Raw genomic sequence first — 26,984 nt, forward strand, 5'->3', positions numbered from 1 at the left:
CCAGCGCGAGAGCTTCTCCCAAAAGCAAAAACTGTTTCCAAAGGACTATGCAAAAAATCGTCCCATATCATCAACAGATGCCAAACATATCTCATTAAATACATCTCGACATTATGATTATTTTTTACTATGGCGACATCACTGTAGGATATGGGGTTATCGTGCAATAAAAAGAAATATGTTATACTTATACAGTTTTATTAAGTATTAAGAACTGAATTAAAAATGTACTATTTAACTAAAAAAAACTCGAGAGAGAACAGCCGTAAGACGTACTTTACCATCCTACTGTGCGGAACATATTCGGAATGAATTTATTATATTGAATTATTTCGAGAAAACCAGCTAACTGATTTGCCAAGGTATAATATTCGAGAAGATAATGTCTGGTTAATTAGAGGACGAATACAATCTCGACACGTTAGATCGCGCGTTTATTATTGTTACATATTAATAAAACGAAGTGAAACTGGGAGACGTACTATTGAACAGTGGTATTGCCCATGCCTAACAGGGGCGCGTACGGTTGGAAGTTGTGCCCATATAATATCAATTATATGGTATATGGGCAAAGGTCGACATATCGACTTTAATCTACCAGCGGCAATGTTATCGACTATTATAATAGATGAATAATATAACGTTATTTTTGTCTGGATAATAGTTCTGTTGTTATTAAGTATCTACTTGCACAATTGTTTTTGTGTTATTAATACTTAAAATGTCTAGTTAAACAATTGCTTTTTGTAATTATCGTCTAAAATGAAATTTTTTATTTTAAAATAAAAATACTTTATTTTTGTCAAAACTCTTTAAAAAAAAAACCCCGTCGAATTCCGAACTAAAAATTGGTACTGACTTTTCATGGGACGTAATAATGATATTGAAACTTGTCCCATGTCTGTTGATGGGATGGGACACTGCCCATACATTTTTTTGCATGGTCCTTTAAACGTTAATAGGAAGATTATCAATGTTCGAACATAATATCACACTATGATTTACTACGGTATCTGGCCCGTTGCCAAAACTCACATATTTTTCCCGAGTAAGGCAAAATTTTAATTAACCAAGTGCACGAACTTTCTTTTAAATTCATTGCTTTTTGCTTATCGAAATTCCATTGGAGACTTCTAGCTCTTTTTGTCCCAATGTTTTTAGTAATTATACGTGCTAAGTTCACTCTCTATATTTCTTTAAAATCTTTCAGAAAATTTCTACGTTTTTCAGACCTTTTTTCAGTATTAAAAGTATTCTGTAAGTCAGGGATTACACATAATTAGTGTAAGCTGAATCGATTTGCGAACAAAACCTTTTTTGTTCGTTCAGTCAGAAAGTATTTAAGTTTTTTTCTAGATTAATGGCTTTCCCCAGGTCCTAAAGCAGCTTAGTATGCTGAATTATTATTTCTACTCTATTGTGATGTAGGTACCTAGATAATATAAGTCAGTTTAGAAACTCATCTCAATACGAAATTGCATTGCCTTCAAGCGTAATACGTATGCAAAACTGTTTAGTCGGACATTGCTCTTAGTAGGTACAAAGACTATTTTAAATACTATCATATATTGTTACTTTAGTGCTGAAAGAGCATAAGTAATTTAAAAACAGTCCTGCCTTATGACGTTCTTCAAATTAAGCCTTAGGAAATTGCACCATACTTGACATCTTCAGGTCAAAAAAAGCGTAAGTAGACTCATTATATTTAACTCTTATAACCTTCTTCTACTGAAGCCATCGATGCTTCACGTCGTTGAGGAAAGAAAGGCTTATCTGCCATTACGTTAAGATCTTGTTACGCTTTTCTTACTTCAAGGTGTGAAAAATAACTTAAATAACACAGAACAATGCTATTAGAAGTGTGACAAATTAGAAAACCGGGCAAAAATGGCTGAACGTTTTGCAAAGCATTGCAGTTCATTTACCCTACTGAGTAATACGGTACCGTTTTATTGTTCAGTTATTTACCTTTCAGCGTTGGTAAACAAATAAATAGTAAAAAACGTGAGTTCACTGTTTACGTGACCGGCAAATGACCGACAAAGAGGTAAGCTTTGTTTGTTTAAAACTACTGAACCGATGTTAAAAAATATTTAGATAATTAGAAGCTGATATCTTTTACTACTTTTTAACTCTAAAACCGTAGGAATGTAGATAATACTGAAAGATTTTACGATGGCTATTAATATTTCATCTTTATAATCCACAATCGTACTGAGAGAGACTGTGAAATATGAGATGCCAAGATTTGATTTAGGAGGCTCTGTTCTTTGTCTGGAGTAAGAATTTAAAGTTAAAGTAATTCTTAACACATAACAAAGAATTAATCACATTGAAAGGGACTTCTTAAAAATACAACGTCGTGGATAATTAACTATCTGTGAATTCGAAAAAAAACTATTTGAGCTGAAATCTTGTGTTTCTTGGCAATTTACGATTGAGTGGTATTGATCATCTTGACCACAAATCCGTTAGCCGTTTCTTTTCCCTCCGTTCGTTGACATTTTATCAATTCACTTATATACTTTCCACCTGGATTACCAATTCGAACAGAAGCAAACTCCCCTACTCCCTTTCAAAGGGAACAGCTCTATATAAAGTTGATAAGCCCGCTTAATATCGCTTATTGGCTCATTTCGTCTATCGTATTGAATTCACTCAAGGAATACGCAAACACGAACGGTGAATTTCAAGTTCAGAAATAGAATCGTGACTCATTTGCTGCAAGTGTACTTGACTTGAGGCTTGTTAAATCAATAATGTTATTAATCAGATAAGACTGATGGAGGTTGCTAATTAATGTATTACATTGCGATAAGTTTGACGATCATACCGGCCAGGTACTTTTTATATGACGCCATAGTTCCCAAAGATAGAGGAGTACGTCCATATTTTCAGTATAAGAATCGAATTATGGCTATTCACCGAGCTGGCTACCAGATTTTAATGTTACCATTGTACCGGACTGTTACTGTTAATGTCCTGACGGAAAATTCTATGGAATTGAGGACTTAATTCAAGCTGTTTTGTAACTAACTAACTACTAGATCAAAGGCGTTTTATAGAATGTATGTCAAAAAAAACACTTAAAAACAACTTAACCTATTTCAATCACCCAACCACGGTACAAAGACAAATAACTCGAGAACAACAAGCTATAAAACGTGGAAGTGCTACTCCCCTACGTTTAGTAAACAAAGATGCTGTATTTATATGCTGATAGGATATAAACATAAGATTACGATGATTCACAAGATAAGCCGAGTCGTCGGCCGAGACCGCGCGACGCCTACAACTCTTGCCAATAAAATATCGCGTTTGTTGAACTCTAAACCGCATTGAAACTAATTTTAAATGAGCCGAGTGGATTGTTTGTTATGGTTTTAGAATGGAGTTTTATTCACTGTTGAGGACAAATTAATGGTAGATACAATAGAACGATTAAGAAGATGCTATGAGAGGTTTTTTTTTACTATTTGGTTAGTGGTCGACCTAGTGTAAATTTTTTTATACTCGGCCGAAGGCCTTTCAAGGGGCTTAACGATTGCTATCTCATTAGATAACAACTGGGAGCAACTTTTTACGTGCCCTCCAAAGCACGGAGACGCCCAATTCAAATATTACTATACGGTCACCCATCTATGGAATGACCGCGCCAATGGTTACTTAACCCACAGCACAGATCGTTTACTGATCGGTGAGCGTAACTGGCTATAGGCGCCTTGAGAGTAAGTTAATACTTAATGCTTTGTACTTTGCAAATATTGATTACTTTAGATATTAGCTACTGCTTTTCTAAAACCTTGATTGGCTTCCGGATTGTGGAGGTCAAAATGTAGTCACTGGGTCTAAATGATTTTTGTCGCACGACTTTTTTATTTCTCTAAACTACATATCTACAGTAGTATAAAGAGGTAACCTTTGTTGTTTTTTTTTGTATATTAACAGAAACTGTAGAGTAATTCTAAAAGTTATGCCTATTACTAATAGCTTGGTAATAAACAACTACGACTTTGAAACATAATTTAATTTTTTCATTGTGCAAAAAACTGCAAACGAGAACAGCTTGACAGTCTAGTTATTTTGTTATACTAACTTTTTGATACTCGATCATGAAGTTCCGGTCCTTTCATATTAAAAAAAGCAATATAACATTTTGGTTAAAATTTCACCGATATTGTGTACAACATTGACTCGTCAATTATTTCAGATAGCCATCGAATGAACAGTTTAATTACTGGCAAACAATACTCGCAACCCTATTTATTACCAATTTGATACAAGAACTAACCAAATATTAATATATATTTAACAAGATTGCTATTTATTTTCATATTACCACATTGGTACTTAGGCATTATTTCCAAAAAAGCTTTTTTGAATTTCATGAACTGTTGGCATTTCGAAGCCTCTAAAAGTCATAGAACCATGGTATATAATCCTCTTTTCACACTATAACGGAAATAAAAGAAAAAAATCGAATTAAAAGTATCCTGTAAAAAGTATCTGTAAAAGTATAAAAATATTTCTTTTCATCTCGGGAATAACTAGAAATAAGGTCACGCAATGTTGTTCAAATGTTTATTTTCACTTAGTCTGAATATGTTATGACAATATTCTGGCTGTCTACGTTCAAAGCATAATATTATTATGTCGTAATATTACACGAAGTAATCTCGTTATCGTGAAAATAATTTTGGTTACGATGTTATTTTATGAATTTCGTCTGCGCGAAATATCCGACCTGAAGTACGTTGACGAATTTTGCTACACGTGTCCTAGGGCTACCAATCTACCTCATAAATGGCAAAAATACTACAAAATGACACATAAGAGATACTTTAGTTATTATGGAAACCACTGAAAACTTTATCGAAATAATATCAGTTTAACAACATAGATCTAGGCAGTAATTTTCCCATAAATCTATGAAACAATCTTTAAAAGCAAGGAATTTTCCTACTCCGCTTTTCACCTGATTCTGACACTATCGGAATTCAATTTCGGCAGACACTTTGAATAACCTTATGCCCCAATATTGGCGTGTAATACCATCAATGGCGTCTGATAACCCTATCTCACGAGAGGTCTTCGTTTAACAACGGAGTTTGTATAACAATTTTGTAGCCTCCAATTAATCCAGAGTAGGTTTTCCGCTTCGCAATTAAGACTTGGATAACTGATGTCAATTCACAGGAAACACTAACGAGTCACAAGTGTATGAACTATGAAGCGAATGATCATTAAAGTTATGTGCAAGTCACGAATTTGAGCACTCGTTAAGAACTATTTTGTCGATTTTGTCATTGTGATTACGTTTTTTGTCTATATAAGCAGGATATTGTAATATGGACTGAATATAACACGCAGGTATACCTTTCATTTGCTTTACGTAAGTCTCTAACTCGCACTTGGCCAGCGTGGTGGACTAACTCCTCCATCACTCTGGGAGGAGACCCGTGTCCAGTAGTGGGACATTATTTGTGAACGTTGTTATTTTAGCCGCTGAATTACAGAACTTTATTTCAAAAGATATCAACCCAACCAAAATAGAAAGAATCTCCAACTAAAACGGCACTAAAAGCTTTTGAACGGCTTAAAATACAAATAGAAAACTATTTCCAACTGAAAAACTGGCTGAAAGATTAATTCAAGAAAACGAAGATAGATTGCACTAGAGTGACGGGACGATCTAACTTCTCGAGCCACACCTAAATGTTTTAGTGGAATCGACCACGCCTCAGAACCCTTGAAAGGCTAGGAATTCCATTTAGACGATTGCATTGATATCTTCTGCATCAGATTATCTTTTGAAAACTGGCCGAGTATGAGTCGGACTACCGCACGAAGGGTTTCGTACAAAAAAAATACAACAAAAAACACATTTATTCTATCGTCCCCTAAAATTAACAGTTATTTTTTAATTTTTGTATGTGTTGTTATAGCGACAGCGGCAGCAAAATTCAGCTTCCTAGTTATTACGGTTTATAAGATCCAGCCTGGCGACAAACGGACATACGAACAGGCAGACAGCGGCTTAGTATAGGGTTCTGTTTTTACAATTTGGGTACGAAACCCTAAAAACCACTTGGAGGATAGCAATCCTAAAAGCACTTTGCAATAATGACGGTTTTTCCAAAGCTAACTCAACTACCTACGAATTCGTTATCCAGAATTTTGGCTTTCAATCTAATGTGGATTGGTTTCGCTATAAGTATGTCTACTATTTACGACTGTTCGATTGATTGCTCCAGAGTTTCTCTGTTTCATTACAAAGGTCGACGTTAATCTAATTTCGCTCTTGCCGCATACGTAATCAGAATGTTTGTCCTGAATAAAATAATGTGGTCGGCAAATGAATGGGTCTTAGCATTTTATGGTTGTGGTAGAGTCCATAAAACAGCGAACAATAAAGAGCGGATCGTAAAAGTGTTTAATAAAATATGAAACAAGGGTTTTATCTGGTTTTAATAGCCAATGGATTTGGCAGTGTCCTTTCATTATCGTTTTTTGGCTTAAATGGAGGTCTATATACTGTATTTCAAAGCTACTTTGGCCCGTATTCATATACGACTGTTAACGGATAAATTCAGTGTTTTGAAAACACTTTAATCTCAAACATCTGGTTCTGGTCAAGTATTTTATAAACATGTTCGTCACAATAAGATCTTGTTATTTCCGCTACGTTTCGAGATCGGCCTTTGGCACAAAGAAACTGGAACTCGTTTCAACCCCTTGTTGCTGAGCGAATTGTTGAACCGTATTTAAAAAAACGGATTATTCATATTATTTAGACATGCACCAATAACAACTTAAATTTACATTATATCACGCCATTTTCCCATAACGGTAAGTACAAACATAAGACCTCTACTTGGTACGATCCTTACAAACTTCCCTTCCTTCATTCACATCAATACATTATTATTTAAAGGCTAGAAATTTAAGAACATATTTTCTTCATGACTGTCTGAAATTCCAATGGGACATGTCAACAAACTTGTTGTTGAATAATATCTAGGTTAGTTCTTTACATTTTCTGTGCACTAATTCGCAAGTAATAAATAAGTCTCAGCTTTGTGACAGTAAAATATAGTCAACGTCTAGAATTTTCTTCCACTCCATTATATTCTCGAAGACAAACAATTAGTCTATATAGATCTTCATTAGTTCCAGAGCTATTTGTTCAACGTGAGTCAACTTGTCTCGACTTTCTGAAGCACTAATGAAAAAAACTTTTCGTCTTATTACTTGAGGAAATAGATCATGTCAAATTAGTTGTTCAAAGCTGTTTAAATGGAGCAAGAATATGTGATGGTTCTTGATTTGGTGCCAGATTGGTTTGTATCTTGGCTACGGTTAAACAGTTAATCATTATTAGTCGTGGTAATGAATGGGGTGCGATGTATGAATGAGATTCGAAACGATGACATTGCTCGCGTTTGGCAGCTTTAGCTGTTCACGGGTTAATAAGTATTGCGTAGAGTTACTTCGATACTAAAGTATGGACTTAAAATTTGGCTCTTTCCCAGAATGGAGCAGAATCTTGAAGATACTCCATCTAACAAGAAAAAGCTTTCCCATTTAACAACGCTGATATTTTTCAAAATTTTAGTAAACTTACCTAATTGTACTCACTTCTAGCTTAACAACAGTATTACATAAATTACTGATTTATTTCTATTTCTATTACACTTGTCTTCCAAACTTATGTCATGCAGGTAGGATGTTGTGCCACACAAATCGATAATTTTACGCAATAGCTTACCGTTGCTGCAAATGTAGGTAAACCTATGTACATACGTATGTGTAATACAGCGTTGTATTCGCATCTATCCTCGAATAACAATAACTGGGTCACGGTCTCCCGCAGGAAACGATTGGGTAAAAAAACGGACGCCATTCATTATTAGATCATAATTCAAGTTTTACTCATTAATTAATTATGCGTATGGGATGTTCATTCAGTCATGTTATCGGTATTAGCACATCATCAGTATTTATAATGATAAATGGATTTGCGTAGGATGTTAGGTATTTGTTTTATAATGAGATCCATTCTATTCTATTCTATTCTTTTTCGAATCAATATGATCTGAGAAAAAGTATCTTCTATCATCCCAAGCAACTTCGTCAAGAGTGCACTTTTCTATGGATATTTTTGTAGAAAAAAAAATATACTTACTCCAGTTTATTTTACCATTTCAAAGCCTATTTTAAAGACTTAAAGTTATTCGATTCTCCGTAGAAAAAACCTGAAAAAGAAATTGTATACCAGTTTCTGTTGATATTACAAGCTCTCTTTTTAAAACACATAGTATACACTTCTTCTTTTAAAAACTTAAAAGTACATAACAAGTATGTAAACATCGCTCGTTACCTAACATGTTCGTGTTAAAAATTCAAACGGTTCGTTGCATATTTTATTCTGAAAAGTAGCTTATAATATCTTGTCGCATAATGTTCCCTGTATTTCGTCGAATGTAGGTCGTGGCTGCTTCGCCTTCCGAGGTGTCATGTTGCTCGACATCCCTTCCCAATATTTTAATAATCATGACGACGGTCCACCTGGCCTGGCCTTTTCTATAACACTGATGTCCCTTTTTGTTTTTCTTTGGCATTTACTTGTGATTTTAGTGGGGATAGCTTTTTGAGTAAGTGTTATTTCATAACACTTAAAGGTATTGGAACGTAAATTACGTACGTACATACATATTTTTTTACCTCGATCGAGAGATAATCATTATTTCCAGATGTTGTGGAGAGACAGATATACAAATCCATATAAAATTCTCATTACTTTCATTATTTATTAACCACAGAAACCTTTAGAGCGGTTTTTTTACGCTTTACCTAGAAGATATTAGCTAAAACGTCTACTTCTAACATTATTCCTATCAGTTTCAATATATAATCTTCGTTAACAATGATCTATGACCTGTCATTATATCAATCCGCCTACCAATTTTCGTATCTTGTAAATTGGAACTACATACTCCACGCAAACTTAACACATATTGATGGTAGTGACAATAGATAACACTTTGTTTACATCCTTTATCAGTACAAAACATGTATTAATTAAATAGTAATTTTATTTCCACGATTTGCAAAAAACTATTTGATAGCCATTGTGCAGTACATTGCTGCCTGGACGTGAAATATAATTCCCCCTTATTTAAGAAAAGAAACAATATGCACAATGGCTGGCTATCAAACAGTTGTCAACTGAGATACACAATAATAGTCCCTCCAGTCCCTTAAATCCCGATTCACTACTAAACTGCTCTTTAAAATAAAACCAAAGAGTCTCTATACACGAGTGAGGAAAGACCTAGTATTAAGCTAAAGCCTGCCTTGCCAAAACTCATCGATCAGAAGATTAGACTATAAAGGTATTGAGCTGTTGCTCCAATTTTGCCCGTCTAGAATAAATTGTCTCACTTTGTCTCCGATAAATTGACTTAACTTTTGTATTCTGTCGTAGTTTCTACGATGATGTTTTTCAATATCGGCTAAGAATGTAAAACTGGACAAATTGTCGATTTTCGATTACATTTATCCCGAATCCGGATTAGTATTCGCACTCCGTTTCAAGAGGGATTTGTTTCGTTGCCAATTTTCGGTTCTTGTTACTCACTATCTAGGATTAATTTACCTTCTAGTTTGTTAAGTATTTTAGTGAAATATTAGAACAGTATAAAACATTATAAATAGCAGTACCACCATCAGATTCAGTATCAGATTTTTATCTCAAATGTATATTTTTGTTTTTCACTTTAGACTAATATTGTGTAAAGTCCTGCAGCAGTCTTATATTCAGCCAATCCTGGGAAATGTTAGAAAAACTATTTTCAGCAAGAACAAATGTTACCAATACATTTAAAACATACTTTGAAAATGTCATTAGATTGCTTAAGAAAATGGCTCTTAACACGAAACGGAAACGATTCGTTCAAAGAGACACTATCATTGGCAATCAGCGTTACATATCGCAAGGCGGCTAAGTTAAAAAGTCAACTCAATCACGTAAATGCCATTACCGTCAGTATCAATTGCACATAGTTGCATTACTCTATAATCCGGTTATTTTAAAATGGACTCGTAGCCTTTAGAATAAGGTTGAAAGTCGTATATTTTGAGATCATTAGGGTTAATAGTTTGAAGTGGGAGAGAGTGAAAGTGCTTTCGATTCCCTTGTGTTTATTTTCAGACTGCGGAAGCGCACAAATACCAATAATTATGAGCTACTGGTTCTTCTGTGGGACGGCGTTAAATGTTAAAAATAGCAAATGAATGGGGAGTCAAGAATATGATTTACAAACTATTGGGAACTACCTACTAAACGCCACCAAGGAGTGAAAATTATTAAAACAGTTGAAACTCCCCATTTTAATTTCTAACTACGCTCCAAAAAATCTTTAGGTTCTAGATTCCACCTGCGATTATACGCATTTAAAAAGGTCCTCTGATAAAAAGTACTTAATCTATCTTATTCAGAAATATCACATAGAGTTCAGATCTGTAACTTTAAAAGCAAAATTAGTACATGTACAATATGTAGATTTTCTCCATACTATAAATAGACGAGTAATGGAAACATGAATCATAGAGTACATACAGAAATGAAATTACTTATGCAAAACGGCTGAAAAGCGTACGCGTTATTCAATTGACATGGCTATGAAATTTTCTAATCTCCGTCGCATTTGCGTTTGCAAATAGTGCGAATTGGAAAATTATTGAATGTATGTATGTAGGTATGTATTTCAAAAAGCTGCTTATCTCACCTTGTTTTGGAGTATTTTTATTTTAGTACTAGTGGAGTAGTGGACTGGCGTGACTTCGTTCGGGTATAGTGCAATTTTATCTCGTTGATTCCATTTCTGTGGGAATCGTTACAAACCTTGTCCCGTCAGTTACGAGTATAAACATGTTAAAAAAATAATGATACCATTAAGTTACGTGGTTCAAAAGATATGCGCGAACATACATCTAGGTGATTAATTTTTATTTATATAGATTATTTTTAGCGCTTTAGATATTCCTTTTTCCAACAAGAGCAGTTATAATAGCTTTATGCTGAATGTTCGAACAAAACGAATGTATCTTCAACTACAAATTCACAATAATGATTGTAATTTTACCGTCATGTCTTGTACTTTCATACATGTGAATATGAAGCATACTATTACGTTTTATTTACCGTGGTACTATACGATACGGCGATCAATCATTTCTGAGTAATAAAAGCTCATAAAAAGTGAGAGTTATCTTATGTATGATAAAACAATCTACTATTTCATAAGTTGAACAATAGACATTGAAAACGTATAATGATGGATACGTTACATGTCCAAATGACAAGATTTCGTAGAAAGTTCTGTACATAATGTAAGTGGACGGTTGTGATAGCATGAGATACAACTGGCTACATAGGTATCTATTGTTCTAAGAGTTGTAGAGATTTTTCTCTGTTTTGTATGTCATAGTGATGTAATGATTATATTTGCGAATTACTTTAATAACTTGAATGAGAGATTATCGAATGTTTAACTTAATAAGAACCTATGATTGCTCCAGGATACCAAGAATGGAAGCACGTTGAACATATTTTTCTTTTAAATTTTGAAGTAAGTGGTGTATCCGTAAATCACAATTTATTTTTTAGGATGTGAAACATTATGAAGCACGGAGAAATCCGAACAATATGATTCACATGCTAATTTTATATTACTTATTATCTGTTTATCGAAGATAACAAAACAATACAAAAGATACAATAATTTGCGCCAATATTTCAATTAAATTAGTCATTCAAGTTTCAAATGACAGTACATTTTCAGAGTTTATCGCAACATCTCGAGACGCAATTGCTTGTTATCATGCGATCTCCGTTTGATGACTTTAGTCCCATTGTTTTGAAACGAACAACCGCTAACGTAACAGCATTGCAAACCATTAAGTAATGTCGCACACTTCGAAATAAACGCGGAAGAAATCGTTCCCGAAACAGATTTAGAATCCGAACTATTCCATCTATGTATCGTTTAAAGTGCTGGCAACACAATAAAAGCGTTTTAAGTTCTAAAATGGGAATGAAACAGTTTTATAATGGTTCGCAGGCGCGTCTATGCGAGGGGTGATTAAAGGTTGGTCGTTGTCCGATCATCCTTGGCAAAAAGCCAGGGTGTCGACTCAGGGAGAATCGCTTGCCTTGTTGGCTGTTTGTAACGATTTAACTGTCTATGGTAGCGCGTTCCAAATTCTAAATTTTAAACTGTCACGCTCAAAGACTGCGGTTAGAAATAAACGACTACCCTAAAAAATAACATCTCAAGTGAGTCATTTATTTTTATCGTTTCGGGCTTTTTAAATCTGTTACAAAAACATGTCGTTACTGGTAATATGTTTATAAAGGCAGTCTAATTTAGTTTCCAGAACGATAATTTTCAATATAAGTGAGGGTATAATTCATTATTTATAATGCTCGTTCTTATACTATGTTATGCGGCACTTCGATATAAAAGGATGCCGTTCATTGGCACGGCTTTGTTCTATGCAATTTGATTCTTGTCGTTGCTTTATTGTCCGTCAGTCACAGGCATCAAACAAAGTCATTCCCTATCAATTCCTAGGCTTCCGCTGTCTGATGAATAAAATATGGAGTCTAATTCACGGGAATCATAAAATTCTAATTTCTATTAAACTTTACGAAACATTCGTACCTATTTAAATACAATTTACTTCCTAGTACGCTTACAGTACAATATAACCTTAGAATAAAGAAGAGATAAAACAGAAAGTAGAATATTCTAGAAAAGCAATCAAAGAGCAATTCCTTGAACAAATGACAAAGACCTTACTTGTCCAGGGAAACAAATAATTGTGTTAGATGAAGTAGAGACAAGGCTTATGGCAACGATTGGAAAAAGGCTTATAGAGCACAAATACCAGTGACCTATTTCAGTACTACCCTCATTTTAATACAAGTAGCGAGGCAAAGATCTAGTGCTGTATTTTTATACAGTATACAACTTGAATCTATTTGTGTGGAGCAAAATGGAAATTAGATCAAGCTAGTACAAGGGAAGGTCTATACTCAATGGGTAGGAATGGACTGAATAGATAGATAGATATTGAAGTAGTAGTTTAACCGAGCAGGTTTCTTTTTAGGATTATATTTTTGTAGTAATTATAACCTTTACTTCGGAATTATATTACTCGAGACGAATGAGTTAAGCAAAAATTGCTGATTTTATGTTTTAGTACACGGAGATAGTTATTATGATAATAAATGTTTAAATACATGGTTAATTTATCTGAAAACTAACGAAACTGTCATTATATTGTATTTTATTTTAAATTAACGCATGCTGAAGCAAAGATTGCTTTTATAATTGACGATCTGATGGCCGTCGCGTGCACGAGATTAATTTTCACATTTTAAATGACTTTTTAAATATCAATGCTGGATTTTAATTAATAAAAGAATAGACTTGATTTTTTTTCTCTGTAATTTATCGCGAGTGTTTTAATCCCTCATTCTGGCACATCGTTATGTCTTTAATGAATGATTTATGCTTTAGACCATTTGTCAAACATCAAGCAAGGAGAGAAGAATATTATGTGTCGTCTGGTTTAAAATAAAAATATAATATGAAGTGTAACAATCTGCATTATTTTTTCATTTTACATATATCACGCCTTTTATACCCGGCGTTGTAGCAAAGGTATATGAAATACACCCATGTTTCACCATTTACAGTGTGAGTCCCCAGAAATAGGGGGCGAGTCTGTTCCAATATGCCCGACCCGGCAATCGAACCCGGGATACACTGCCGACCACGCCATAGAAGGCTGTCCGCTTAGGTCTTATTTGATCATAAAGATATCCACCAAAATAAATATACTATAGCCGTCCGGTAGTACTAATGTCAAGTCGATAATAGGTACCAAAGTTAATCTACTCCTTATCCTTTTTCCCGAAATTCTACAAGTCAATACATAAAAGCCAAAAGGGTAATTGAAGAGTACAGGGCAAAAGGGCTATAAATATTGCGTAGTACCTTCCTTCCGCAGTCTGGCCTCAGTCGTCCGTTTATAGGTCAAGGCTTCTCAGTGCGTCCCTGGCCCGGCCCGCAGTACTTCGCAACTCTATTTACTGAAATACAATAGGCACGTACATGTCATACTATTGCTGTACTTTTATTGAATACGTATTAATAGAGCTTTTGTTTTATAATTTAACAAAAACAAAAACCGACTTCAAACAAAAATATTTCTAAATTACTTAACTAAAAAGTCAAACATAATAATATAATATTTTAATTTATAATTATTATAATGTCAATCTATGTACCTCCATATTATGCGAACAAAAAGCTATTTTATTATGGTGTGTGTTTAATTATGCAGACTATGATTGTTAAATAGTACTTGAAGGTTTGTGTGTATACGACCCACTTACTCAATAAAGTGAGAAAAAAATGCGTGCACCAGCTGAAAGCTTTTTGACTTTAATGTGGTTTTAAATTTCCGTAACAAGTCGAGTAGTAACAAGTACATTGTTAGGTTGTTTACTTGCATCAAAATCTACCCCAATTTTCGGATAGCTCAAGAATCATTTTCGCTGTTCATTTGTAATACAAAACAGGGCAACAAACATCATCCAATATTTTTATAATTTCATTTTTTTGATTGCTTCCAAGCTGCGGTCACAAGACGGTTTATTTTTTGTTAATTTAGAGACCTAGTTTAAACCTCCATATAAACTTATTAGTTCAATTATAGCCAATCAAATCAAAACGTAATCCATGTTTATTGTTTAATAAATGATATAAAATGAATACAAAGAATGGCTCGTGTTTGCGTGATTTTTAAACAGGATGTTACATCGATAACTGTGTGAATTATTATATGTAAAATGTTATTACAACGTGAAAGTTGAGTTAAAATTGTTATATTCATTAGTATTTTATACGCTATAATTACAGCAGCCATTACTTAACGCACACAACCGCAAAATTGTTTAATAACATAAGTTGCTACTTTTTTCCCTGTGATAAGTTATTACAATCTGCTATCCTACTAAAATATTGATAAAATCAAATTACAGAATTCATACATATATCTCCAACAATGTATAATTAAGTAGATGATTATAGAGCAGTCCCTAATTATAGAGAAGCAGTAAGCCACGTAGTCTAAGAGTGAATTCGTGTTTTAGACTATATCTAGGTATGTTCCAAATTCCAGTAACAAACATACATACATCCATACTCACAAACTATCACATTTGTAAATTTTGTAGTATTCATAGGGCAGAAGATTTGAACTTCTGTATAATTACTGTTAATAGGAACAAATGTAACGAAAATAGCAGCCACAAAGCCTCTAAAGAAAGGTAGAAATTGATGATTTCTCTCGCTCTATCTCAACTTTATCCTATAGAGTGAAAGAGATGTAAATAAATAAATGTTTACTAACATTACGTGGCCATGACCTTGCACATAACGCGACCCACAGACGGATAGTGACAAGTTCAACTTTTATTATTATTGATACGGCCTCGGACTAACGCCAGTTTGCCGATCCTAGCTATTAAAATGCATTCACGGTCCTATTCTATTCATAGCTGCAAGTCTAAAAAATGCTTTAAAATAAAACCAGCTTTTTCATTTTAAAGCGTTAAGTATTAGAATCCCAATAAACGAATACCTACTAGTCGTAAATAGAAAATCCCTTTTTCTTTTCTCAACGTGATTGATAAAGTATAAAGAAATAGTACCTACGAGATATTGTTAGAAAATATTTAAGACGGCGTCATTTTTACCTTAAATGAATATATAATGTTGAGTATTACCCAGTGGTAATACTTATTTCTGTTGCATCCATCCAATTTTCAACTTAATGGCTGGCAGTTAAACAATATATTCTTAAGGGGTCACCTACAATCCTAACTATTTAAAGTCATCCGTTTCTACAAGCTAAAAATATAGCCAGTCCTTTTAAAGAGCCTTGTAGGACGTCTAAAGGGCAAGTTTCAAAAAAACAAACAATTGTAATCTATTGTTTATGAAGTTATTAATTATGTAGGCGTATGTTTGTTCACGCAACGGAACTCTATGTTATAATTCTATAATGTTTGTGCTACTTGAATTAGTGATGCGAAACAGCGGAATTTACGAGGCATTATACTCTTTTTCCTGAAGCAACGTCGCCTTGAAATAAAAACGAGTGATGTAACTTACACCTTTTTTTTAACTCTATCATAATATTTTTTGTTGATTTATCTCTGTATAGGTTTATTTACGCCTTCAAAAGGAGAGCATAGCAGGTTTAATTGCAAGCTAACCCTCATTGCAAATCTTCAGTCATTTGAAATTCTGCTACCACCAAAGTTATGTATTTTTGATATACTTACACGAATATTATACGTACATAATAGCACGCCTTTTTCACATAGGGGTAGGCACAACGTAAAGACCGCCACTAGCGACGAGCCCTTAAAACATCCCCTGCCCTGCCTCATTCACATCCATACATCGACGAAAATTATATGCATATTTTTGTAACGACGCAAATATCGCTTCATAATGCCAAAATGATTCATTACCATCGGTTTCAACTGCAAATAAAAACACATTAGTATACTAAGTTAAGAATCGTGTTTCACGAGCTAGGACAAAAAGAAGAAATATTGCATCAAATCTGTTATTCAAAACGGCATTAGAGAGGTGGCGCCTATTGCTACACGCGACCGCCTGTCATGAGCGTTGCACACGCGCTGACCCGGAATCACTCCTCTACAGGAACAACTGGTTCGAATAACATCACCATTATAACTTGAACTCACAAAGTTCCACAAATATCAAAACGCCCAAACATTACCAAAGCTCTATTTAAATGGTATGTTATAAACACATTCGGTCTCTCCATTCTATTTTAAAATGCGTTCTCGATTGCATTCCGTGTTCCATTTATGAAAGAATTCTTGAGATTACTAATTAAAAAAAAGAATTTATAATGTCGTTCCGTTTTAAGCGTGGATGCTTTTCGCACGTAATAACTTTCGTTTTCACTGTCGCCTGCCTATTACACCAACCTAAATAATATACAATGACAGTGAAATTGTCCACTTTCACGCGTACTAAGCTGAAGCAATTAATATCACATTACGCAGCTGACAATTATTACGTTGGCAGTAAACTTATGCAAATGTTGTTTATCTTTATGAGTAAATTCAAATGTCCCTTTGATTGCTGCACTTATTTCTCTAGAATCAGATCCTACAGCTATAACAACAATAAAAGATTACGTGAAATTCGTGTAATTTCAGAGAAAATCGGTGAAAAGACTGTTTCATATGCCTAGATACTAATAAAACTAGCAAAACAACCTATTCGCTAGTTAAGCGATCCTCATTAACAGTTTTCGGACTCAATCGGTAGTTAGACTGAACGGTTTTAGAACATAGTAACTTTAAAATAGAGACAAGCTAACTAGAAGAACATAAAGTATTAACTATTTTTGTTCAAGGCATATTTTGTACAATTCTTATCCGCCCGTTAATAAAGTTAGCGACAGAGTAAAGTTAGAATAGGGTAGATAAAACCTATGTATATGCGCTAAAAGGCTTTATCAACTATATTCTACAATCTGAAATCGTTAAAACTCCTCTTATGTCAATTTCACCTACGCATGTATTTAGTTATAAACTATTACTTCTTTTATGCCTTCTTTATGTATAAACGGGTATAATGGTATAATCTTAATATATCTAAAATGTGTACACAAAAGAACATTTAGGTACTTACCTTGTTTATTATTATATGTCACGGTATTAGTCTGTGGTCAACTGCTTGCTGAATATTATTGCCAAATATCGTGCATTCCACCGAACATTGATCGCATGTTTACGACCGTATTTTCTACGTCTAGGTATCGTATTTTCAGTCCTAATGGCTTGAAACTAAGATGTGACCATATATTGTTTTGTTGCAAATCTGCTATTGTACCTAAAATGCCAGCAAATAAATGTATCTAGAGCACTAATACATTACTCAGCTTGCTTTTACGCTACGATAGAGGTACATAAATAAAAACCTTCTTGCATAAGGGTAGGCTGAAACCTACCCATACGCCACTTTGTATTATTCTTACAAACTTCCTTTGCTTCATTTATATCCAGACAGCTTGTCATAGGATACCGCCGGTTACGAATACTGTGTATTAGTCCTCTACGATATCTTTGTTTATATTTCTACAATGTTTTAATATGAAGACTCAAAGTCATAACAATATAAAAGTACTGTGTAGAAGCAACAGTAGTCAATTTCAAAACATTGTAGCCGTAGTATAAAGCAAATCCTCTGATCCCACGTCAACGACCTACGCTGTTGCACTGCCATTCAAGACGAACCAGCACAACGAGACATCTGCCTCCCCTCTCGCACTTCTATTTTCATTACACAAAGACGTTGGTAAAAGGGTCTAAATGTGTCTTCGTATACTGGTGAGAAGTTCGTTACACGAACGTAGTAAGCCGTGAAACGCGAAGTCATAGAAAATGCAAGAGAACTTGATGACTCAGTCTCATAATAGAGTGGCTTCTCGTTTTTATTATAAGCTATATTATGCACTATTATATAACACATATTGACAATGATATAACTATCTTCAGATACAGGAAAATATCGCTTCCTCATAACTCTTATACAAGGCAATTTCAATATCGTGTGGAAACCTTTCAAATAGTTGGAGATAATCTCGCATGCTCCGATCAATTTAGTGGCATGCAACAATTACTTAATTGAAATAGATTGATGCTAAGTTTCGGATCGAAATCGTGATGTCGCGTACACGATTCGTGGAAGCAACCTGATTTTCAATCTTGTATCCACGGAATATTCGAAAGGGATTTAGAATATGTTAGGTAGATGCATTGACCTGTGAACTAATCTGATATCTCAATATTATGATCAAAAATATGCCTGTGAGGTGAACATGTGCTATTCTCTTTTTCCCTACGACGATGCCTAAATATTGGCATACTCGATACGATCAATTTAACATTGTATTCTATACTCTGCGACTATGTGATACATTGGTATCTTTAATACCTACGTATGTTCTATTTTATTTGTGACTATATTAATATTACCTTCAAAGTATCAACCTATACTCTATCAATGTATTTTTTTTCTGCGCTATATTACGATATCCGAAAATCAAAATCACATATCTGATTCTTTTAAGAGACTAATAATAACATTGTTTGCAACGAACAGTAGTATCGATTATTCAGTGATAACAATTAAAATATTCCATACCCAACGCTCATTAGTACTGCACTTGAGCAGATCTACAAGTACTTGAGCAACGTAAAATCTCTACAAGTCACGTCGTAACACTTATGTACGAATTATGACACGTATATTATATTTAGAGACATTACATAATAATATGTATAATGTAGATATAACATGGGATAACAGATTGCATGACAGAATTACGAAACACAATAGTCGGCCATTTGCGAACATTTCCGGGGTAGGACGCCGTTTCGTACTCTGGATAGCACATTGCGGTACCAGAGTTTCTCTGAAGAGTGTTGTTGGTTGGTCGAGGGTGGTTTTAGTCGGTAGGAATCCGACATAACCCGAGTAGTAACTACAAATAGGGTATCTTTAGAAGATTTCCCCCTCGTTAATAAAAAAAAAAAAAAAAAAAAGCACGCCGTTTCGTGCCAATGAAAAGATGGCTGGCTTTTACTGTTACAGAAAGTTTATTCTTCTCAGTCTTGTGTGGCTTTGGTCATTTAAAGCACCCAAAGGTACGACACAGCAATTCGAAACTGATATTTCTTTCTAGTCATGGGAGCATGTAGGTCTCTATGAATACTATGACCTTTACAATTTCTTTCGAAGCCTCTCTCCACTGAAGGTGTGAAGTGGAAAGGGTTTTATCGATACTAAACAAAAACCGAAACGCCAATATTTATTGGACAAGAAGTGAAGAGCCCTCATATCAATTTTCACAAAATTGGTCGACCCTAGTAGTGCACACTATTGACAAGCTGACTGACATTTCAATTTGGGTAAAAAATATATTTTTTGGTGTAGGTGACTAAATTGAGAAAACTAATCTACGGCTTACTTTTAGGCCAGCAGCCAGCAACGAATGCTGACAATACAAAAACATATTATCTACCATTACGGGTAAAATATTAAAGACCCACTTGATATTTTCTAATAACTATCCAATCAATCATCGTAATATATTTGTAAATGTTTAATAACTACTGAAACACACAAAGGACGTATAATTGCTTTCCAACTTTATTAATTACTAGACACGTGATCTTAGAATGTTTTCATTTTAATTGTTACGCTGTGCCCGGGGCAAACAGCGGGAGTAATCAACATGGAGTTGCTCTTACCCCTCTTGAGAAAGGGCGCGTGATGATACATACTCGTTAGTTCAACTATGTTGGTAGAAGGTTTAAAGAGTAGCTCTGTTTGCGTCCACATTACTGACCCCTGGTTTCTGAGGTACATACAAACTGTCGTTTTTATATCAGCTTAAACGCTATTGAATAGATAAACTACCGTTTTTTACCTCAAAAACCGGGGGTAAGACTTGCCCGCTTTACCGGCTCGATAAATAGTTATTATAATGTAATGTGCTATTAGGTATGGTGAGAGGTTAAGTTTAAAGTATCTTTTTAAACTAATTCCAATTCGGGGCGATCAAGTTTTTAGAAAGATGGCCAAAAACAGCAAGCGATCAAGAGATCTGAAATATACGGGTGAGGCGTTTGCAGTAGCAGAACACTAAATTAAAATTATTTGAAAGAGCTAGGTAGAGTTTATTTATAGTTCTGTTACTTTTAATGATACACTCTACAGAAATGTATAAGGTATTGATTTGGTTAGTGTAAACAACTATAAGATATAAGAATAACATAAGAATGAACCCTTTTTTCAGAAAGTTGAAAATATACGCTACACGAAGCAGAAGCTTGTTAAATTGTTAACTCTACCTTGCAGTCTAGCTTGACATTTTAACCGCTGAAGTTTTGTAATCGTTGCCACCTTGACGCTACAAACATTGTACTTTAAAAGTGCGTGGGCGTAAACGTTCATAAAGAATCATAAATTCTCAAGTAGAAAACTTCACGACTATAGAACAGTAATAACTTCAACTTACTCCTGAAGTAGTCGAAAAATATTTGTACAAACCACTAAATATTTAACAATTCTAAACTCGCGACTTGTACACATCCATACTTCCATACTCATATTATAAATGCGAGAGTGACTCTGTCTGTCTGTGTGTCTGTTACTCAATCACCCCTTAACTACTGAACCAATTTGCATGAAATTTGGTATGGAAATATTTTGATACCCGAGAAAGGACATAGGCTACTTTTTACCCCGGGAAAATGACGCATTCCCATGGGAAAATTCAGGTAGCGGACGAAGTCGCGGGTAAAAGCTAGTAATATTATAAATGCAACTTAAACGCGATTGAAAATCAAAGGTTATGATGATACCTAGTCAATAAACCAATAGTTGCCCCGACGTTTCTTAACTGATCGTATCTACGTATTATAACTATAGCTTTTAATTTTCCATCGCGTTTAAAACCGTTGCATTATAAAATTAACAAAATATTGAACTAACAGACATAATAACCGTAGTCCGTACCTTATTAACGTGTTACATAACTAATGAGTTCAGTAAACTACGGATTCTTAGTCAATACTCGACCTTACGTAAAAGAACTTTCTAACGACCAACATAAAAATGTGACGAACCATTATTTGCAATAAAAGCTTCGAGATAGTTATGCTCGATAAAAACCGCCGTAAAACCACGGGAAATGGCGACTGAATTGTCAATTACGATGGCGAATCTAATTACATGAAAGCGATACGGTACTTTTACATGTAAATCACATCAAAGTATCTAACAGTTGTTAAGAAAACCGTCTTCAGAATAGAAATTTTCTCATTATTTTCGTAAAAGTTAAACCTTTCTCTTTGAGGACACTCTTTATAAATCTCGCGTGAAGAATTCCAAATATAGGGAAGAGGTAAACAACCACCCTTGGGATATCTTATCGTGACAGTAACCGGGTTTCCCTTTACTTAATCGGAAAGTGGCTGGCGTATAAATAAAAAGATCTGTAGCTACAATATCGAAACAAATATATTTCTACAGCAATATCACTGATTTAAAATGGAGACTATTCTAAGCTTTATAGGCACAGCGAATACAAAGGAACTGTGAGCGATAAGTCTAAGCCGCCCGGTTTAAAAAGATCTTTATTTCGAAGGTCTACCTTCCTGATGAAGGGTCTACATCACTGGCCGTATTATATGGGTCACGCTTAACGAACAACTACCGACCTATATTGGTCGTACAATATTTCGGATATTCCCCGAGCTATTTTTGCCCGTCCCTCAACGAAAAAATCTATCATGTTGCTTATAAATGGGTAGATTAGGTTTCATGGTTAATTTTGTTACCTCACAAAGCTCTATTCATAGCGGCAAGGAATAAATATTATTATGATCCTATTTCCGATAATATGATTAGGATTACGATATACCTATCTATTTCGTAAATAAAGATCGTGATGGCAAAATTCAAATACAATTCGCGTTTTCTATTTGACCAAGTAGAAGTGTGAAGTAGGTTGTAGAAGTGGAAATAAAAAGTCAAAAGAGACTGATAAGGAAAATGGGTAAACAAAACGATTATATTAATAATGATTTAATGAATGGTGTTTATAATGTCACCGAATATTATAATGGGTTTTACAGCCTGTTGTGGTCAACCAAATAATTTTAACACGTAGGTACGCATTATAAGTACGTAGGTTAAGTAGGTACTTTCGTATGTTCGTCATATTTATTAATTTACGTACAAATCGAACCATAAAACAGTCGATGTTCCCATAAATTTTTAATATTCTCATCTCGCCCGAATCGTCTATAAAATTTGTATGATTTCTCCGTAAGGAAATGAACTTGTTATATCTTCTTAAACTCGCATTGGTACGTTACGTGACTACATGCAGTCTTTGAAAAGAAGAAAAATGTTTCACTTTGGCAAAGGACTTACATTTTCCAGTTTTATCTTACTTACATGCAATTTGTGTGCCAAAATTCTAAACCACTGCCGCTCAAGTTTGCTGGAGTATCTACTCACGTTTTACTCAAGTTCTACAACGATTTGTCCGTAGCGATCTTATCTGTGCATTCTGCAAGAGCGTTTAGGACTTTAGGTTGTTTTTTAGGTGTGCCAAATGGTAAAGACTGAGACTTCGCTTTCTATCTGTCACCAGGCTATATCTCGAGAACCGTAAAGCCCTTCTCCCATTACGATACGCCCGCGCGACTCTAGTCTCGGAGACTAGTCGCCACGAAGTATCTCACATACATTTGTATGGAGACTACCAGTATCGTAATGTGAGAGTCCCCATACAAATGTCATTTTTCTTGTTTTTAAGGTTAATTTTATATAGTTAATGTTGAGTTAAAGACTCATCTCATTACCATTTGTCCCCAGGACCGCGGAAGGTGAGGAAAGCGACAAGAACACAAATGACTCGGTAAACAGGATACCTCCACATTGTCACATCACAATCAAGTGTACCAGAGAGGTAAAAATACGAAATTTCTCATTGTATTTATATTAACCGCGTTTTTACTCTAATGAGGAAAATCTCAGCTAATTGTTTGTGTAAAAACCAAGAGCCATGATATTGTTCTCAATACATTGTCAGTTGCAGAAGATTTGTAAACAAAAGGTATTTTTTTTGTTTTGATCGTGGCTCGGACAGCTACAATAACTTTTTGAGTTTTCAAACGTATTTCAAACTCATGACAGGTTACGTGATATGTATATAACTGGATGTTCTGATACATTGTTACGTGTGTTTTTGATTTATCTAAACTTTTGTTGCAAACAAATTTTACAGACTAACTCATTTTCCTCGGTAATTCTATAACTTTAAATTGAGAATATTTGCCGAGGCTGAAGGCCAATAGTCGACACTATTCAATCAGCAACATATCGCAACCCCGGTACAATATATCACTTATGCAAAAATGTAATTTTACAGGAAAAACTTTTAAAATTCAAAAACAAACCTCACACAATAATGACTTTATAAGATATCTATAGATAAGATAAATAGCTCATACTATAACGTCGACTTTTTACTTAACTTTTGCATAAATAATGATAATACAGTGTTTAAGACAATTACTACATAAGTAGGTCATTTTTGCATTTTTTACAGAAGTGACAGTGTTGCACCGGGGGTGCGACATATTTAACACAAAATCATAAAAATAACAAATAAGTTCAACAATATAACATTCTTCATACTTTCCATATTTATTTATTTATATCTTACATTTGTTTTTAATATTCGTATCTCGGTTCAAGAAGCTCCAGAAACTATCAATAACTTTAAACTCTAGTTACTATTGTCTATTTAATTTCCAGATCGCAGGCTTCAACGGTCTATCGGAAGCGGTCCGTCGGCTAGACTTCTCGTCAGCAGTGCGCGATGTGCGTAGATTCAACTACATCTGCGCATTATTAGAACTGTTGGTTGGTGGTCAACGGTTGACGCACCTGCCTGGTGCTGCACAGAAACTGCTACTATCTATGTTGGAGCAACTCGCTGACCAAGGTGTGTACATGACTCGTCAAAGAAACGTGCCGCAATGCGAATTTTGAAAGCTGTTTTGGTCTGTGTTTTAAACTGTTTATGGGCCATCATCCTTTTTAACTCATATAAGTATATGAGATTACCTATGTAGAAATTTCTGAAGCCGTTTCGCGAAGAAGCACCTGGATTTTGAAATGCATCCATTTCCGATGTAAGGAAAATACATGTAGGAAAATACAATATACAGAGCTACATTGGTCACACCGTAACTACAGTTTCACTATTGACTAATGATATGACTACCCTCACTATTTAATAACAAAGTGATTTGAAATAGCCTTCACGATTTAATAACAAAGTGCTTATATTTAAAATGTATGTTTTGTTATTCCAGTGGCAACTTCCAAACAGAACCTCAATGCCCTCCGCGCCCTGGTGATGTCGGTGTCGACCGCTCGTGAGTCGGAGCGTCGCTCTTGTTGGGGCCGCCCGCTCGGCTCCCGGGCGCTGTGGGGACACCACGACCACGCTATAGCCAGAATCAACAGGATCGCTAACAGTATTAGGATACAAGAGGTAAGCATCTATACTTAACTGACCTAGAGGTCACGAACTCTTTATTTCAAAAGAATCATGAAGGTTAATTGTAGACTGGTTTTAAATAAAGCCGACAACTGTCGGATGTGTTTGTGAGTCGGCGGTTTAAGCGTGTAAATTCTTTCTTAACGGATACCCAACATTTTTGTCGTAGGTACATGTCTATAAAGCTAGACTAACCTTCCTCTAGGTATTCACTATTGCAGCTTTGATTTATTTACGTTATTTACGTATTAAGTTACAAGTTTATAACTTGTCAAAGTTACGAAGTATAAATACAACAATTAAAGCAGCAAAATTTTTACTACTTATAAACGAACAAACTTAGCAATAGTTTCCGGAAGTTTGAACGTGAATTTTTTAAGTTCTTGGTTCAATTTGGGAACCATTACGTTCTTCTCATTAAATTATTATCAAAGTAGAAATATCCAGTTGGGAACTTTTTATGAGTTCCAACTTTTGTTGTAAAAGATATTATGTGGAATTCAAGTGTTTGAGAAGCCACTTTGGTAATATATTGAAAGATATTGTAAGCAGTTGCTATGTTATCTAACTTTTGTTTTTGTTCACAGCCGGGACCAGAGGTAGTGCCTAAACTTCACGACTTGCCAGAGGAATGTATCAGAGAAATATTGCTCAGGATATCGGATCACAGGGATTTAGATGTAAGTTAAGCCAATGCTTTAACCATATATTGTTTTTATTTGTTTAGCTAAGATAGACTTAAATCACGTCATTGATTCAACGTCTAATATAAATAAAAGTAAAAAAAGTAACCCATGAATGTCCCACTACTGGGCAAGGAACTCCTCCCGGAATCAGGGAGGGGTTATGTCTTGAGTCCACCACGCTGGCCAACCGCGGGTTGGGGACGTCTCATTTTTTTATCTGGTAGAATTTTATTACTAAGATTCAATATATTCCATGTGGCAGGCGGCGTCATCAGCCTGGACGATGATGGCATCAGTGTGCTCGGAACAGCGCATCTGGCGTGAGCTGGTGACGTTCCACTTCACGTCGCAGCAGAGCGACGCCGCGCGCGCCAAGAACAAGGACGACGCGACTGATGACAAGGACGTCGACTGGAAGAAACTCTTCCACCAGCTTAGGAAGTGAGTGCAAATTTAAGGCACTTTTTCATAAATATACTTAACTTGCCCCTTCAATTTAGTTTTTTTAACTGCAGCTAAGCCTTATATTTTTCCCGAAGACTTCTTTCCCGTAGAGCTGATAATCACATTTTGCCTTGCGCACCATGGAGTCACCTTGTTTATTCCCCGATAGCCTTCAATATAATATTATGTATAGGCTAAAAACTAATCATCCTAATTGAAGAATCGGGAGTTCATAGTCTCATCATATTTCTTATAATTGAGTGATAAGTTCTAATCAAGATTTATCATTTAAATTCCTGCTCCAAGCATAAGAAACTAACTTTGGTATAAAATTGCCTAGCATAATTAAGATCTTGGTTATAACGTGATGATGTTTCAGGATGTACGGGTTACGTGAGGACACTCAGTACGCCGAGACACTATCGCTGTGCCGCCACTGCAAGTGTCTGTTCTGGCGCTCACTCGGACATCCTTGTATAGCCGATCAGGTAACTACTTTCTAACTTTACCCTATATACTTAACTATTTTAGGCAAAATGCACTTTAAAATAACTTAGCAACGTGTGTCATTGACTT

At 34.9% G+C, this 26,984-nt stretch overlaps 1 protein-coding gene across 1 annotated transcript in view; it reads left to right on the forward strand.

The window, feature by feature from the left end:
* LOC142978267 (F-box only protein 32) overlaps positions 1-26,984 on the forward strand; it is a 35,524-nt gene that overhangs the window by 5,601 nt on the left and 2,939 nt on the right. Inside the window, exons 3-8 of the mRNA XM_076122639.1 lie at positions 23,583-23,676; positions 24,528-24,717; positions 25,091-25,272; positions 25,866-25,958; positions 26,227-26,405; positions 26,788-26,896. Coding sequence (XP_075978754.1) covers positions 23,583-23,676; positions 24,528-24,717; positions 25,091-25,272; positions 25,866-25,958; positions 26,227-26,405; positions 26,788-26,896 — 847 coding nt within the window. The remainder of the gene's footprint in view (positions 1-23,582; positions 23,677-24,527; positions 24,718-25,090; positions 25,273-25,865; positions 25,959-26,226; positions 26,406-26,787; positions 26,897-26,984) is intronic.

Source organism: Anticarsia gemmatalis, chromosome 14 (assembly GCF_050436995.1).
Source record: "Anticarsia gemmatalis isolate Benzon Research Colony breed Stoneville strain chromosome 14, ilAntGemm2 primary, whole genome shotgun sequence".
Lineage (NCBI taxonomy): Eukaryota > Metazoa > Arthropoda > Insecta > Lepidoptera > Erebidae > Anticarsia > Anticarsia gemmatalis.